The 16110-nt window shown below is 35.9% G+C and overlaps 4 protein-coding genes across 9 annotated transcripts; all 4 read right to left on the reverse strand.

Annotated features, from left to right (window-relative positions):
- LOC105176616 (probable serine/threonine-protein kinase WNK11) lies at positions 3744-6005 on the reverse strand. 3 transcript variants are annotated; one of them, XM_011099487.2, is made up of 3 exons: positions 5854-6005; positions 4862-5365; positions 3744-4546 (listed from the first exon to the last, which is right to left on the reverse strand). In XM_011099487.2, exons 2-3 carry the CDS (start codon positions 5363-5365, stop codon positions 4148-4150), a joined length of 903 nt encoding a protein of 300 aa, XP_011097789.1. In that variant the 5' UTR covers positions 5854-6005; the 3' UTR covers positions 3744-4147. The 3 variants fall into 3 exon arrangements, with proteins under 3 accessions (XP_011097789.1, XP_011097788.1, XP_011097790.1); XM_011099486.2 differs by having other exon boundaries at positions 5849-6004; XM_011099488.2 differs by lacking the exon at positions 5854-6005 and adding an exon at positions 5655-5842.
- Positions 6985-10476, reverse strand: LOC105176617 (scarecrow-like transcription factor PAT1). 4 transcript variants are annotated; one of them, XM_011099489.2, is made up of 2 exons: positions 10262-10476; positions 6985-9614 (listed from the first exon to the last, which is right to left on the reverse strand). In XM_011099489.2, exon 2 carries the CDS (start codon positions 9420-9422, stop codon positions 7815-7817), a length of 1608 nt encoding a protein of 535 aa, XP_011097791.1. In that variant the 5' UTR covers positions 9423-9614; positions 10262-10476; the 3' UTR covers positions 6985-7814. The 4 variants fall into 4 exon arrangements, with proteins under 4 accessions (XP_011097791.1, XP_011097792.1, XP_011097793.1 ...); XM_011099490.2 differs by having other exon boundaries at positions 10215-10476; XM_011099491.2 differs by lacking the exon at positions 10262-10476 and adding an exon at positions 9809-10203.
- On the reverse strand, positions 13012-13750 carry LOC105176619. Its single transcript, XM_011099493.2, has 2 exons — positions 13526-13750; positions 13012-13409 (listed from the first exon to the last, which is right to left on the reverse strand). The coding sequence occupies exons 1-2, from the start codon at positions 13677-13679 to the stop codon at positions 13261-13263; spliced, it is 303 nt and encodes a 100-aa protein (XP_011097795.1). The 5' UTR covers positions 13680-13750; the 3' UTR covers positions 13012-13260.
- On the reverse strand, positions 15366-16104 carry LOC105176632. Its single transcript, XM_011099505.2, has 2 exons — positions 16044-16104; positions 15366-15964 (listed from the first exon to the last, which is right to left on the reverse strand). Exon 2 carries the CDS (start codon positions 15960-15962, stop codon positions 15366-15368), a length of 597 nt encoding a protein of 198 aa, XP_011097807.1. The 5' UTR covers positions 15963-15964; positions 16044-16104.

Below are 16110 nucleotides of genomic sequence, written 5' to 3' on the forward strand. Positions count from 1 at the left end.
ATAATCAGGAAAATGAGCCCTCAATTTAATAATTTGGGCTAACAGTCTTGCAAAAGCAACATTTCGTGTTGAAAACAAGCTTACATATGACCAACGTGTTGATGCGTCAATCAACACCATAAAGTATTTAAATGGCCCACATGACGGTGTTATTGGCCCGCATATGTCTCCTTGAATTCGTTCAAGAAACATAGGAGATTCTACATTCACTTTTGTCATAGATGGCTTTGTAATTAGTTTTCCAAGAGAATAAGCCGAACATATGAAATCGCTTTTAACAAGGAACTTCAGGTCCTTTAGTGGGTATCCATGTGAATTTTCAATGATCCTATACATCATTGTTTTACCTGGGTGACCAAGTCTATCATGCCACAAAGTAAAAATACTTTGATCAACTAACTTCGGGTTAGTGATACTATGTGTTTCAACGGAGCTTATCAATGTGCCATATAAACCAGAACTATATGTTCTCATTCTTTCTAAAACTTGCTTCTGGCCAGTTTTATATGTTGTAAGGTACAGATATTCGATACCATTTTCATTCATGGTTTCAATATGAAAACCATTTTGTCGAATATCCTTGAAACTCAATAAGTTCCTTTGTGATTTACTCGAATATAAGGCATCATTGATATGTAATCATGTTCCTTCAGGTAACAAGATTGTAGCTCTTCCGGAGCCTTCAATAAGATTACTAACTCCTGAAATAGTACTCACATTTGTTCTTGTCATTATCAAGTTTGAGAAAAATTTCTTGTTTCTCAAAATTGTATGCGTAGTGGCACTATCAACAAGACAATGTTTCTTGTCATTGAGATTTGTAATGGCTTGATCCATTCTATATAAATGAAATAGACATATAATAAGTAAAAGAAACACTTCATTCATAAAATATAAAAGCATTACTCGATAAAAGAAATATCCTACAAATGAAAGTAAACATAACTAAATACTGGAAACATACTAATAACATTTGGGATAAATCTAATTAACAAGCATGTCGAAATCCTCAATAATGTCGAAACCCACGTTCCCTGTACTGCTGCAGGAGTACAAGGTTGGATGCATGAAAAGTAGAAAATGTTTTTTCCCAACATTTGTTCATCCGTCACATCTTCTCCACATAACCTCAACTTTGATACAATTCGAAACATTTCAGAATTATATTCAGCAATCGTTTTGAAATCTTGCAGTCGCAATTGTATCCACTCATATCTTGCACGTGGTAAGATTACAGTCTTTTGATGGTCAAATCTATCCTTTAAACTCTTCCAGAGTTGAAAAGGACTTTTGACTGTTAAATATTGAGACTTCAGGCTCTCATGAAGATGATGACGAAGCAAAATCATTGCTTTAGCCCAGTCTTGCTCAGAAGCAACAATATTTTCTTTTATTGTTTCTCCCAATTTGCTACCTGCCAAATGTAGTTCGGCATCAAGAACCCATGATAGGTAGTTTTTTCCAGAAACGAGCAACGAAACGAAATCCAATTTTGTGAGATTGGCCATTAAGCTACAACAAGTTTAATATGCACTTTTAGCATAATATTCAACATATACATAAAAGTAAAATAATATGTATTACATATGATATAAAGTAAAAATGACATGAAACATTACTAACATTAAGTTACATATAAGTTACCTGAATTATTATGACATGCATACATGAAATTAAATATATTTAAGTTTGGCTTAACTCTTATAATGTTATAAATAGCAATTAAATGGTATTCATGCCAAAATTATTTTCTTAACAAATAAATTTTGTTGCATATACTAGCAAAACATGTAAAATACATACATGGGCATATGAAAAAATTTTGTTGCATATACTAGCAAAACATGTAAAATACATACATGGGCATATGAAACAAAACTATGTTATCAAAAAATTATCACAAATCAAATAAATAAATGAAGAAGCATCGGGCTTCTTGATCAAGCCATTATCTCAAAACACTTCAAGTGGTGAGAAAATTAAACATATACTTATCATCACTTCAGGGATGATATTGCACATAATTGGTACAAAATATTTCACCTACTACTGGAGATGATTTTAACTCATTACTTACTTCAGGAAGCAATGAAATTTTATAGAACATATCCACTTCAGGGGATAAAATCAAGAATTATAAGCCTACTTCTGGAGGCAATATCACATCCACTTCAGGAGATGAAATCGAGAATTAATATATATAAATATATATATATATGTCTACTTCAGGAGACATTGAAATATATAATATAATTACTCATATTTCATTATGAAATATTCAAGAATAAAAGTAACTAAGATATTGTAGAGGTAAACAAACAAAGAATAAAAATTATACTAATAAAATTAACATTTTACCTTGATCGATCGTAACGTAACGTCGTACTGATAACGTGTTATAAACTTAGAGAAATTCTAAGTTTATTGGTCTATCACTCTTAATAGAATATAAAGAAATAATATATGTATTTCTCCAACAAACTTTCTTATTCACTCTCAAAATCTCTTTACAAATGAAAAACATGGTGGTATTTATAGACCACAAAAAATGTGGTTACAGAATACACCATAAATCATTATAATTACAAATTATAATGGGGGATACAAAAGGGTGTATAACATAATGGGTATTAAAAAAGAATATGAAGAGGTGTATGCATTCATATATACATATTATATATAATATATATATATATATATATTTTTATAGTTCAAGTAATTATGTCGGTTTTTTGTCACAAATAAAAAAAAATAGAACAAACTATGAAGCTCTCACAATATTTTTTTTTTTACTAAATTACTCACTTTTAAGCATTGAGGTGAGTCAATAGTAAAAAATATCAAACTAAAAACCGCTACTAACGTATAGAGATTGGATCTGTGTATGAGTTTTTGAGTTACGACTTATCTAAGTGGGACTCACACCACATGAGATTGTATGGGAATTGGAGTCATTCCTTATTTTTTGAAAGATGATTACTAAACGTCTGATATTTTTCTATTTTAAATATCTTATTTTCAAGAACGAACGGTGCCCATAGCGAATCGAGGTATGTTGCACATCATGGGAGTTATTATAAATAGTAGTTGCGATTTGGTATTATGGTTTCCGGGCAAGTGGGCAAGCATTTACCGGCACCGCTGGCTCAAGTGGCCACCAAAAGATGGCGTAGCTTTTGCTTTTTCAACGGCTCCGGAAAGCAAAAGGAAGGGAACAAACAATCAACAATTGGGCGCACACTCACACTCGCACTCGCAATCACAAACCCGCCAACAAACACTTGAGGCCCACAACGCGGCGGCGAACAAACTTTGACAACTGCTGCTGTTGCTTTTGATTTTAAGATTAAAGGAACAGCCCACTTCCAGCGCACGTTATGCATGTCTTCCTCTTCACGCTCAACCAACCGCCAACAACCCACCTTGTAAAGTGAAACCTTGTTTCTCTTTCTGTCTAAATTACTACATTCCCGACACGCTTTCACTTCACTATGTGTGTGTGCGTGTTTTTTTTTTTCTTTTCCTCTTTGGTTTTATTAGTTTATTTTTCTCTCTTTTTCAGATTTATGATGACCACATGAAAGTGGGTAGTTTATGCAGATATCTTCCGTTTGTAGAAGGTGCAATTCACTTGTTATGTGTAGAATTTGAGTTGAGCTAAATCCAGTCGGGATTAACATTTCGGAGTTGGTGGGCGTGAGAGAGAGGCGCGGAACGAGTAATTATGGTGCAAAGCAAGAAGGTTAAAGTCAATATCGACCAGGATAAGTGGATAACCAAAGTAGCATAGATCATCATCAACCTCTTAATACTTTTTTCTTCATGGTGATGACAATCAAATTTGAAGAAAATGTCAGGATAAGACAAGATTATCCACAATATACAATTCAGATCTTTTTCCCAAATGCTGAATGCCTTATGAATTCAAACTCTATTTACACAAACCACCAGCACAGAGCAAACCTTCCCCACATCATCTCCTTCTTACGTTTGGGGTAGTTTGCCAAAACCAATCAACAAAAGAATACTAGGGATACCATCAAATTTCAAAAACACCATTCGCAGCACCCTTTCAAAATTCAGTGGCAGGAATGAGAAGAACTAACTGACAACACACACAACCTAACGAAATTTTCAACTGCCACTGTTAGCTTATACTATTATCACCATTTTCATCGTCGTCATCAAGAATACTGTCAAAAAACGGGTCTTTGAGGAGATCAGCGGCTGATGGTCTAGCCCTTGGCTGAGCAAGACACTTCTCGATGAATGCTTTCACCTCAGGGTCCTTAACCTTGTTCATGGCTTGAGGTCTCACCCCAGAAGTCACCTTTTTATATATCTTGACAACATTGTCACATTCACTGTAGGGTAACTCGAGAGTCACCATCTCCAGCAAGCACATACCGAACGAATATATGTCAATCATCTCCGTGTAGTCCTCATCATATAACTCAGGTGCCATGAATTCTGGTGTTCCGAGCACCGAATGGGCTGAGTGATTTTTCCCCACTGTTGCTGCCAATCCCAAATCACCGATCTTCACCTACATGAGTAGAAACTCAAACATGTAATTTAATTGGGCTACAAAGAAAACTAACTTTGTGAATCACAATTGAATGATTGCTAGTGGCAAAGTAGGAAAAACTTGAAGAGGAAACTAAATTTACCAGCAAGCCTAATTTCACTGTATCAGGTGATCAAATTATACTAATGCTATATTTATCTCATTCTTGTGCGGTTGATCAATTGTTGTATATGTTTCAGCGACCACTCAACTCAGTCACAGGAAAATTCAGCTATCCAAAGTGTGAAAAGAAAGAAAGAACAAGACAGAAAGAAAGCTGTTTAATATGCTCACCTGACCAATATTGCCATTGATGAAAATATTGCTACAATTGAGATCCCTATGAATCACACAGGGGTCATTAGTGTGCAAATAGTCCAAGCCCTTGAGAATCTGCCTGGACCACTTCTTCAAAGCCTTCATTGAAACCTGCCTATGCTTCTTCCTGTATTCCCTCAAATTCCCTGATGTACAAACCTCAGTAATGAAATTCAGAGTGTTCCTCTCCTCATCCCTCCATACTGAGTACAATGCGATAATATTCTTGTTTTTTAAACTCCCCAGCAACCGAACCTCTGAATACAACCGGTTGATCATGGTTTCATCGTCGCTTAAGTTCCGTAACTTAACTTGGTTCCATGCCACCTCAATTCCTTCTTCTTGGTCGAAGGCCCTATACACTTTCTTTACAGCCCCCGACCCGAGAAGCTCACTATACCGGCCATACCTACCAGTTGGATCAACTTCCACAAACAGCTCCCTATCACGATCTCCCATGTCAGAACCCATGCTAGGCATCTGCAATCAAAGATTTCAAATAAATTCAATTGAATTACTCAAAAACATGCTCCTGCATTGAGATAAATTTTTGCTTCACAAACAAGCAACGAATAAATTGAAACAGTGTAACCATTGCAAATCCCCATAAATCATACTCTATACTTTGAATTAAAAAGTTGGTTTCACATATTGCAGCCCAGATAGCTGAAGTAAGTTAAATCTTCAGTATTTGCAGATAAACAAATTAATAAAAACAAAACAACTTTTAAAAAAAAAAATCAGAATTTTCTCTCAAAACAGTCCTTACCTCATTATATCATCAAGAAACTCACAATTCTCCCACAATTACGAATCGCAAAAACTCAAAACACACATCTCTTTCCCATCTCATCAATTCTCATGGGAAACAATCGCTCCAACACTATTCCACGTAATGTAACGAAATTGAACAAATTCACTGGCGCGCTCACAACAAGAGCAACGAAATAAACGAGATTTTACCGTACAATGGCTGCCTTGGAGCGGGATTTCCAGTCGGGTAGATGAAGAAAGACAGACGGCGGTATTCTGTACAGAGGTCAGACGAAGCAAAAGGAATGGGAAGAGACAAATGGCGGAGCGCTGATGTATTTATAATGAGGTTTTATCGCTTTTGACTCTTATCAGGTGAAATTTTTCCTTAATTGTTTACGGATTAGGGAAAACAAACCCCCACCTAAGGTTACTTTTGGTATTCTACTGAAAGACGGCGTTTTGATTTTTTTCTCACGACAATTTCTATTTTAGAAATTTACGACTTCCCATAAAATTTGTTATAATTAATAATATTCTTTATTATAAGCTCATGTCGCCGGCGAAGATCCCGAAAGTCTCGTGGCTCATTCCGACGTCGTCCCTCGAAACCCCCCGTCTCCATAAGGTCACATTTTGTTCCTCCTTTAGCCTTGGTCAGTGCTATTTGCTTCAGTAGCTAGTGAGCGCACTGTTTGTTAGCTCAATGAATTTGCCAGTTGAAGAATACATTGAAACTCCAGGGTTTATGATGGTTAAGTTATTAAGGGTTGATGTTGGAAGTATCTCGCAGTAAGATATGCAGTTGCCCCGTGCTCAAATGTGTTATGTTTTCCGCAATTATTGTTTTACGTTGAGATTTGATGTTTTGTCAATGATTTCTCTTTAACGTTAAGCTAAGCGTTCGCTTGGAGAATATTCAATTTCACTCTGATTAATGGAGCTTAATGAATTACGTCCGTTTAGGTTTAGTGGAAATTTTCTTGTGATGGGTGTCGAGACAACAAAAATAATTCCTGTTACACTTGTGAAAGTGGAAGTAGGGTCGATCCACAGAGACTGATTTTAAGTTGATTTTTTTAAGAAAAAAAAAATAATGGGGGAGATTGATGATAAAAAAAGAAGTAATTGAAAACTAAATAAACTTGAAAACAATTGAAATTACCTGGCGAAGTTGCGAAAGGGAGATTTTTCGGTTAAGGCTAGGATCATACTTGATTCTTGTGAGTTGAGAATAACACATGTATAAACGAATAAACCAGTTATAGTGTTGGTACGACCTAACACCTTATATTTCTTTACCTTTTCGTCAGCCAAGGTACGACAGTTGACTAGATCCCTAATTAATATGGAGACCATGCTCAAAATAGCTGTTGCCTGAATCATTTAAACTAATTAAACCATGATATAGAATAATTTTCCTCAGGAAGATATATAAACATAGGCTTCAATTTATTCTACAAACTGCAAACTGTAATCAAACCTTCAATTATGCTCCTCCTTATCTGTTGAATCTGAAACTCCAGGAGCTATTACAAGTGCACAAACATGGGATGCCCGGTGAGGAAGCATGATGTCCCAACTGCTAAGAGCAGCAACAGTGGATTTGCTACGACTGCAACATATAGTCGAACATCCAAGAATGGGACAGAAGAGAGTAGCTCAATTAGCCTTGATTTTGGCATCGGAATTAGTGGTGTTGCTGAAAAGCGAACTAATGAGCAGGTGCAGGATTTGGATGCTGAAGCTGCCCCCACGCAAATTGCCCGAAATAATCTCAGCATGAAGTCCCTGCCTGCTATGTAAATGTAGGCGGTGGCTTAAATCTGCATGAGAGTAGAGAAAATCATGTTGAAGGTCATAGCTTTGACAATCCTCCTATATATCCGTCTAACCATTGTTCCCCCAACCTCGGTGTTATATTTTCGTTTCATTTTACAAAAACAGATGACTAGCAGACAATCATGTAAGGAAAATGGGCAACAAGAAATACTGCTACAATCTATACAACGGCAAGTAATATCCTCAGCGTGTTTTATGTATTGATCTCTCTCCTAGATTTGTGAAAAGCACAAGTGCTGCATATTATTAGAGAAAACACAAAAACCAAGATTGTCGATGTTACATAAAATCTCAAAATTTGACTTAGCCTGAGAACATGAAGCATATATAGGAACTATATCCATGCGCAGGAGGCAACTAAATTTCGATTCATCCAGCCAAGATAGAGACACCCATCCCCCTCCACAAGTCTATAGCTCCCAGAGTAGTTCTTCAGCAGATTCTTGATCGTAGAGTTCACAAATGAACTCAAGGGAAATGGGGAGAACCCAGCCATAGCAAATCGTCGTCTCCACTTTTCAAGAAGCTCATGACGTTCCACTCTCTCTGGCCCTTCACAAGCTATCACATTCACAATATCCCGAGCCAGACAATGCTGTTCAACGTTTATCCGTTCCTTGTTCTCCCTGGATAAGGCGACGTCTATTGATTCAAATATGGCGAGGTAATACTCAAGTGTCTCGATGAAACGTAGGACAAAAGGAGCAGTATTGGTGTTTGATTCTTGCTCAACTAGAGTAACAACCTTGGGAGACAAGTTTTTGACCATCCTCAAGAGTCTATCCCGGTGATTCTCAATGCTGACACTCTCATCTGGCATGTGGTGCAGCATCATCGCAAAGTTCACCACTAGAGCTTCCCCTGCCTGAATCTTGAGGTGTTTTCTTTCAAGATCACAACCAGAAATGGCCAAACCATGAAACTCAAATGGTACTCCACATGATTTTGCGAGCCTAGATAGCCTCTGGCCCACAATTTCAAGACCACCTCCTCGGGCGTAAGCTGACACGGGATCATCTACACCGGTGATGCGCATTTGTGGTGGCCCACCAGGCCGAGTGGCAAGAGCTTGGATAAGAGTGATCCATTGGCTACCCTGAGCAATCTGAAAATCTATTATATGTATCCTGGTTTCGTTTTTCATGGCCTCAGCAATGGCCCCATTTGCCGACAAATAGCCAAACTTGAAATACGGACAGATCTCATAAAGTAAATGCATGTAGGATAGGAGCTCGGGGCTGGTAGGCTCTTTGCATCTTAAGGCTTTATAGATGGAGCTCCCTGAGGATGACAATCTAGCAACCAAACCCTCTAACATATAAGCTCCTAACCGCTGCAATGGTTCCCCACAAACTGAAACCATTAACCGTAATTCAGACATAAAGAGCTCCGAAGTGAACAGGTCATTATCTGCCACAGATTTTGCACAAGCAACAAGCATCTCCTTTAAGTTCTTGCATTGGATTATGTCCATTGCTTCTTTTGACAACTGTGGCTCGATTGAGAATTGACTACCTGCACCCACTCCCCGAGAGTCGGGCCCAAGAATAGGCTGCAAAGGTCTTAGTTCTCCTAACTTGTTTTCCAGGTCATTTTCGCAGTCTAATGAGCAAGCCCTGCTTACAGAAAGACGGGTATCGTGAATAGAATTGTTTGTATCTGATACACAATCTGGTTGAGTACTGGAACTCACATTAGATGAGAAACTGACAGCGGAAGGAGAATTATAAAATGAGTAGCTGCCACTTGCTATTGATGAATCAACACGACAACGCTGTTCATATATTTCAGCTGGGAATTGTATCCCCTGACTCTCACCGTCACAGCTAATGAAGTGATCTAGATTGCAAGATGGATCTAAGAGATAGGACTCCAGCTCCTCAAGTGGTTGGTGGACAAATCTACCGGATCCAGCTATGTTGTCATGATTCTGAGATGTCATTCTTGACGAAACTAGCTTGAAGATTTAACACGAGGCAAAGAAAATCAAGGAAAAATCAGGAGAACATGAATCTACTGAGCACTCAGGATGACTAATATCCTTCAGCATTTATAACTTCGACCCTCCAACATCCGAAATATGAGGCCTGGAACATTAATTCGGGCATCTTTTTTCACTGCAAACTGGCATAACCTGTACGGGAACAAACAAGAATGATCAAGAAGCTCTTAACATTTGGAGAAAATGATTTGGATTTGAACCAGTTCAAAAATGGGAGCTCAATAATCTGAAGTCTATCACAACATCAGATTATCCAACCAAAACACAACCTTAACTAATAAACATATAAGTTTGACTGGCACACAGGTCAAAATACAACTTAATACCAGATTGAATATAGCAGTTCTTTGATGTCGTAAGAATTAATAAAGGGGGTTCCAACACCAAGTTTGACAGTTAACACAACTGAACTGAAATAGCAAGAAAAGGGCAGTGAAAGGCCAAATTTCTGCTTCATCCTATCTCAATCCATCAACAAATTAACGTCAGTCCTACAAAAATCACTCCTTTCAATCTTCAACAGTTTGCCCAAATCCATCCATCCATCCTTGCAAAGCATCACAAAACCAAGAAACAGGCATCATAACTGTGTGTACTGTGTGCAAACAAAGATCATATCTTTGGCAAAAATCAAGTTCATCAGTAAGAAAGCCTCTCAGCATAACCCAAGAAATCACAAAAAAAAAAAAGAATGGACACAAATCTGAAACCTCAAACATTCAGAAGCAATACCAAGAACAAGAACAAGAACATCATCCAACAAAAATTCAATCACCAACCAGCAGCGAGCCCCCATATCAAGACATCAAGAAACGTAAAATATGGAAAATCCAGCAAACATATTGTTCCTAGTTTAGATAATTTGGGCATTGTTTATTCCCTCGCATATCTATAAGTGTAGGTGGGTCTTCAATCCACCGCTAATGCTCCCCATGCTTGCCAAGGAGCTGGTAAAGCCACATCCGCGCGTGTTTCCTACTCGTAACCAAACAGACGCGCCCTAGCATATAGTTTGAGCATCCTATGAAAATAACATTTCATTTTAAAAAAAAAAAATTATATTAATACATTTTAATTATGTTAAAAAATTTCCCATATATTATAAGAAAACCGTCCCTTTCAAAATTATATTTAACACGGGAAATATGATTACAGAAAATGACTGCACATGATGATTAAATATAATTCCTTCTTGTAATATATTTAAAAATTTCATATAATGTTTGTATAATTATTATTATTTTATTGACCTTTCAGATGTGTATGCGCGTTTGGGTAGAAAAAAGAAAACCTGACCATGAGATGAGATCAAACGTTGGACTCCTAACTCTAAATTTTGTTGTCATTAATGCTATTAGATTATTGTTGTTGCTTGCAAGAAAGATTTAATTCTTGAACATAAGAATATTAGGTGAGATTCTTGATTATGATATCTCATCTATTTCTCACTTCCTTTGATTTCATGATTACTGGTTAGCTTATTTTCTATTTGGCCAAAAGGGTTTCATGACAATACTTAATATGAATTCTTTGCCAATATTAATTCATAAGATTTTAATCGAAAATGGTATTATTAAAGTAATTTGATAAATGTCATTGTTTTCTGATGCTAAAATTCATAACCCTACTTGAATAATATTGGAATATATCTCGTCTACCTGAAATTCACAAAGTTAGAGTATCAATGTCGTATTTGCAAATATCAAAAGTAAATACTCATCAGCTTATTATTGAAAATAGTATTTTTATTTTATAGTTTTTATATTCGAACTGCTTAAAATTAAATTGATTTAAATCAAAAGTTATAAGCAACTCTCAACCAACTTCTATAAATAAAATTGTAAACATTAATATTTCGATTCCTTTTTCACTTTTAATTTCAGTTTCAAACAATTCCAACGTTCTTTACAACTTATTCTCGTAATAAAAGCAAAATCAATTACAAACACTCCTTGCATTATATAGTAGTGAGAAAAAGAATAAGAAAGAAAAACTATTAGTAAGTAAAGCACAAATTCATATAATTCATAATACAAAACTGCGTAATGATGGAATATATATAATTCATATATTTAACCACTATTTGCCCTCCTATGAAATATTTGATGGAATTAATGTTTCGTCAGCAGTCCGTAATGATGTCGTAACTGTTGATAATCGAGTCATTAGAAGCTCAAAAGTCAAATGTACATAATAATATGAAAACTGCGTCGGACTGGCGGATTTCCACTCTACGACTATCAATCTTCATCTTATTCACCATCCACCAATTCGGGTCATGTTAATTGTCTGTAGTAACTTGTCCAAAATAAAGGGAATGGCTGTCGGCTGGGAGCCGAGTGAATCACGCAGCAATTTAATCATTATAAGTAAGTCGAAAACTAGTACACCCATAAAATGCTCATCAGATCGAATTTAGGTAGATCTGAACCAATTTTACGCCAAGTACAATATATTTAATGTGTAATTGCTGCATAGTAACAGATCAGATGACAAGTCTATCATATTTGCTATGTCATGTATTTGGTTCGGTTAAATCTGATTTGAATAAGAATTTTGTATTCCACGACTACAGTGTATATTTTGCATAAAAGCTAGGAAATCACCTACTAAAGTTCAACTAAAAGATCAGATGATCTTGGGTTTGCTGAAATAATTCAACAGAGATTGAATATCTACACACCATACACTTCCCTGTGCCAAATCAGTATAAACATTGCTCTGTAACATGCACAAGCCCAGTATCAGTAACCATTTTGGACACTCCAGAAGCATGCAACTACTTTGAAACACCAAGAAATCTCAAGAAACAAAGATAGGCTATCATCCTCAAGTAAAGCAAACTCCACATAAGTACTTGCATGAATGTATCCACTCTCAAGAGTAATTTTCCAGCTTCAACCAATCACAAGTAATAAACTAATACTATATAGAGATATCTTTTTTTTTTCCTTCCTATGTTCATTGCAGAGATCAGAGTAAGCAAATATGAATGCTATTTAGCAATTGTGTTGTCCACAACTAAGCTCAATTATGCAAGAATAGGTAAAGTAAACAGGAGACTCACAACATTGCCCAAGTAAAGTCGAGTGCTTCCTGATTCGAGTTTCACTTCCTGATTAAAGAATCCAAACATCATTCATGGAGGTGTGGTATCCATCTGCGTTCAACCTTGAAATCTGGCAATGAGTTGGCTTCGATATCTTAAATCGGTCATCAATTGGTGATTTGGAGAAACAACTTCATTCCCATAATGTTATTGTTACAAGACAGTGGAATGAATTACAGAGAAACACTGCGAATAATTGGCAACAGATTCATCTAATCCCCATCCAAGAAACATAAATATAAGTAGAGGAGAGAAATTCGACTTGAAACAAACTAAAGTGCATGACACCAAACTTAGTTCCATCCACCAACCAAACCAAGAAGATTATTAAAGTCAAGATAGTTGCTGTCAAGAATATGATTAGTCAGGCAACATAATAACATGATGCTTCTTAACAAACTAAAGTGCATGACACCAAACTTAGTTCCATCCACAAACACAACCAAGAAGATTAAAGTCAAGATAGTTGCTGTCAAGAATATGATTAGTCAGGCAACATAATAACATGGTGAGATGCTTCTTACAGAAAATTTAAACATAATAAAACCTAAACAAGGAATCATCCCTCTTAGGGATCAATTCCACCAGAAATACCAACACGATGAAGCATTAATAAGAAGGCAAGAAAAGACAGAAACTCCGGGGCCAAAAAAGAAAATAAAAAAAAAATCACTTCTTGTACTTGGCAACCTCGCCTTCATTGGGAAAAAAACCCATGAGTCTCCCGGCAGAATTCTGGTACGCGTACATGAAACCTCCCATTACCCCTATCAAACCTCCCGTCACCATCGACGGCCCCCTAATTCCCGGCTTAATCCCTAATCATTCATCAAAACACCAAAAAGCCTCAGCAAACAATAGACCAAATTTCTCCGAAATGAAAAATCGAATCAACTAATCAGAGCTATGACAATGTGAGGAAAGCAGCGGGTACCGGAAAGGTAACCGACGACGACGGAGACGCCGGTGATGGTGGTGAGGCGGAGGTAGTCAAGGGTGTTGAAATTGGCAACGGTCTTCGTAAAAGGAGGATTCCGATCTATCACCGGGTACTCCGGCTTCACCGACGCCGTTATATCAGTATTCATTTCTCCTTCTTCTCTCTTAGCTCTTCCGCAATGCAACTCTTCACTATTCAGTCTTCAACCTCCGTATGGGTTTCATCCAACATTATGTTTTATTTAAAAAAACAAATATTTTCTAATTACTAATAATTTTTACGACAAATTTATAACTATAAATTTATAAATATAACAAACTTATTAAATAATTTAAATTAAAAATATTTTTATAATTTCTTAATTTTAGTTTTAAATTATATATTATTAATACAGTAAAACCTCTATAAATTAATAATTTTGGCACCATGAAATTTTATTAATTTAGAGAGGTATTAATTTATCAATAAATTAATATTTTATTAATTAAAAGAGAGACTTTTTAAATTTAGCAAATTTTAGTACATATGTATTGAAAATAAATGAATTCATATATGTTTCATTGATTATATTCATACATCAATCAATTCTTTGTAACTAATTAAATATATTCATGTATATAATATCAATTCATTGTATACAATTAACTATTATATTCATATACGCATGTATCAATTCATTGAAATTACTTAAATATATATGTTTACATTAATTCGTTGTAAATATATTAATGCATGATGAATGAAACATATACTATATAAATCTCAATATGAAAATAAAATAATTCATGACACCCAACCATGTCTTCTCATCTAAAAGTCACCGCAAAATCATAGATGAATGATGAAATGCATAAAGTATTACAGACTTTATATTTTAGCAAATTACCATAATATTTATAATTATAATATTTATGAATTATTAATTTGGAGTTTTAATGTGACCTAATATTTATAAAGGAAAAAATTTTAAAAAATTATTATCTTATTATCTTATCGAATTTGATGATTTTTTACAAAGGTCCAAGTCAGGACCGAAAGATTTTATTATTTTAGAGAGTTTATTAATTTATAAAGGTTTTACTGTAATTATGGATCTCAAACAGGGGTGTTTGAAAATTAATTAAAATAAAGTTGATATTTTCATCAAATTCTTCAAAATTTATATGTTTATGGATTTTTTAAATAATAAAAATAATTTATAATTATATTAAATTTTAAAAAATGTAACAAAAAAAAAAGAACAAATGGGAGTTTAATTGGCCGGCCCATACTCATAATAGTGGCCCAAATTATTGGGTCACAGCTAAACCCATTTGGTTACTACTTCATAATTGGGCTTTGTAGTTGGGCTTGGCATCAATAGAGTCCTGATAAAAGAAATGCAAAAATAGCCTTCGGGGTACAGTGTTTAAAATCTGGAGGGTGTATTGGTAATTTGGGAGATCTAGGGTTTTGAGCGGAGCATCTAAAAGCCTCAGCGAACTCATCATTCGTCTTCTTTCATTGCTGGAGTACCGCCCTTGCTGCCTTGCAATTAATCGTAGCCCTAGAATCCACCGCCGGCAATCATGGGTATGATTTCAGTTTAATTTCCGGCTTCCTTTGTCTGAAACGTTCTGGTCATTTGAATCTTTTTGGTGATTATGGAGAGAGAGAGAGTAACGTAGATGGTATTGATGCACAGGTATTTCTCGGGATTCCATGCACAAGAGGCGTGCCACTGGAGGACAGAAGAAGGCCTGGAGGAAGAAGAGAAAGTAATTTTTTTATTCTTTTTCCTTTTTTGCTGAATTCAATCTTATCTTAATATCGTTTAGTTGTTGTTGGGGCATTTTCATAAAAGTGATTCTTCATCGACAACAGCAAAAGCAAGAGGAAGTACCTGTTGATTTCCATCCATGGCAGCAGCAATCAACATCTTGTGCTTGTACTTTGTGTATAGATGGGTCCCATCTACACTGATAAGGTTGCGACAGTGTTGGAACCCTTCAATGCACGGCTTGAACGCCCAGAATACGTACCCTATCACATATGCACCGGTTGATGTGTCGCGGGCTTTATGTTGCCATTCAACAATCGTTCCTGGATTATATTTTTGGAGAGCTCCCAAGTATTTGGGTAGCTTTTGAACGGAGCTCTCCCATGTGCCATAAACCATCTCACGTGCCATTTTCAAACTGTACCATGCCTTTTGATATGCTATATCGTATCCGGTATGGTCTTTCACAGTCTGGATGACATGCTTGATTCCGTACGACGGGTTGCATTTTACATGTCCTAACAATAAAGAAGCAACATATACTCTATCTAAATTACCGTGTTCAAGGGACATTTGATTCAATATACATGTATGGTCCCCTCCGTATTTTGTTATTGTCCACCTTCCCATTTTTGGTTTGTAAATGCCTCGCAGCTCCCATCTACACCGCATAGCTGCGAAAAATAAAGACGAATCAGTCGAATAATTTTGTATGTTTAGACATATACGACAAAAAAATATATATATTTATACCTTCGGTGGTATGCCTACACAATACTTTCCACTTGGTCTTTGAACTCTCAGGTACCCAATACTCGCG

Source organism: Sesamum indicum, linkage group LG14, assembly GCF_000512975.1.
Source record: "Sesamum indicum cultivar Zhongzhi No. 13 linkage group LG14, S_indicum_v1.0, whole genome shotgun sequence".
NCBI lineage: Eukaryota > Viridiplantae > Streptophyta > Magnoliopsida > Lamiales > Pedaliaceae > Sesamum > Sesamum indicum.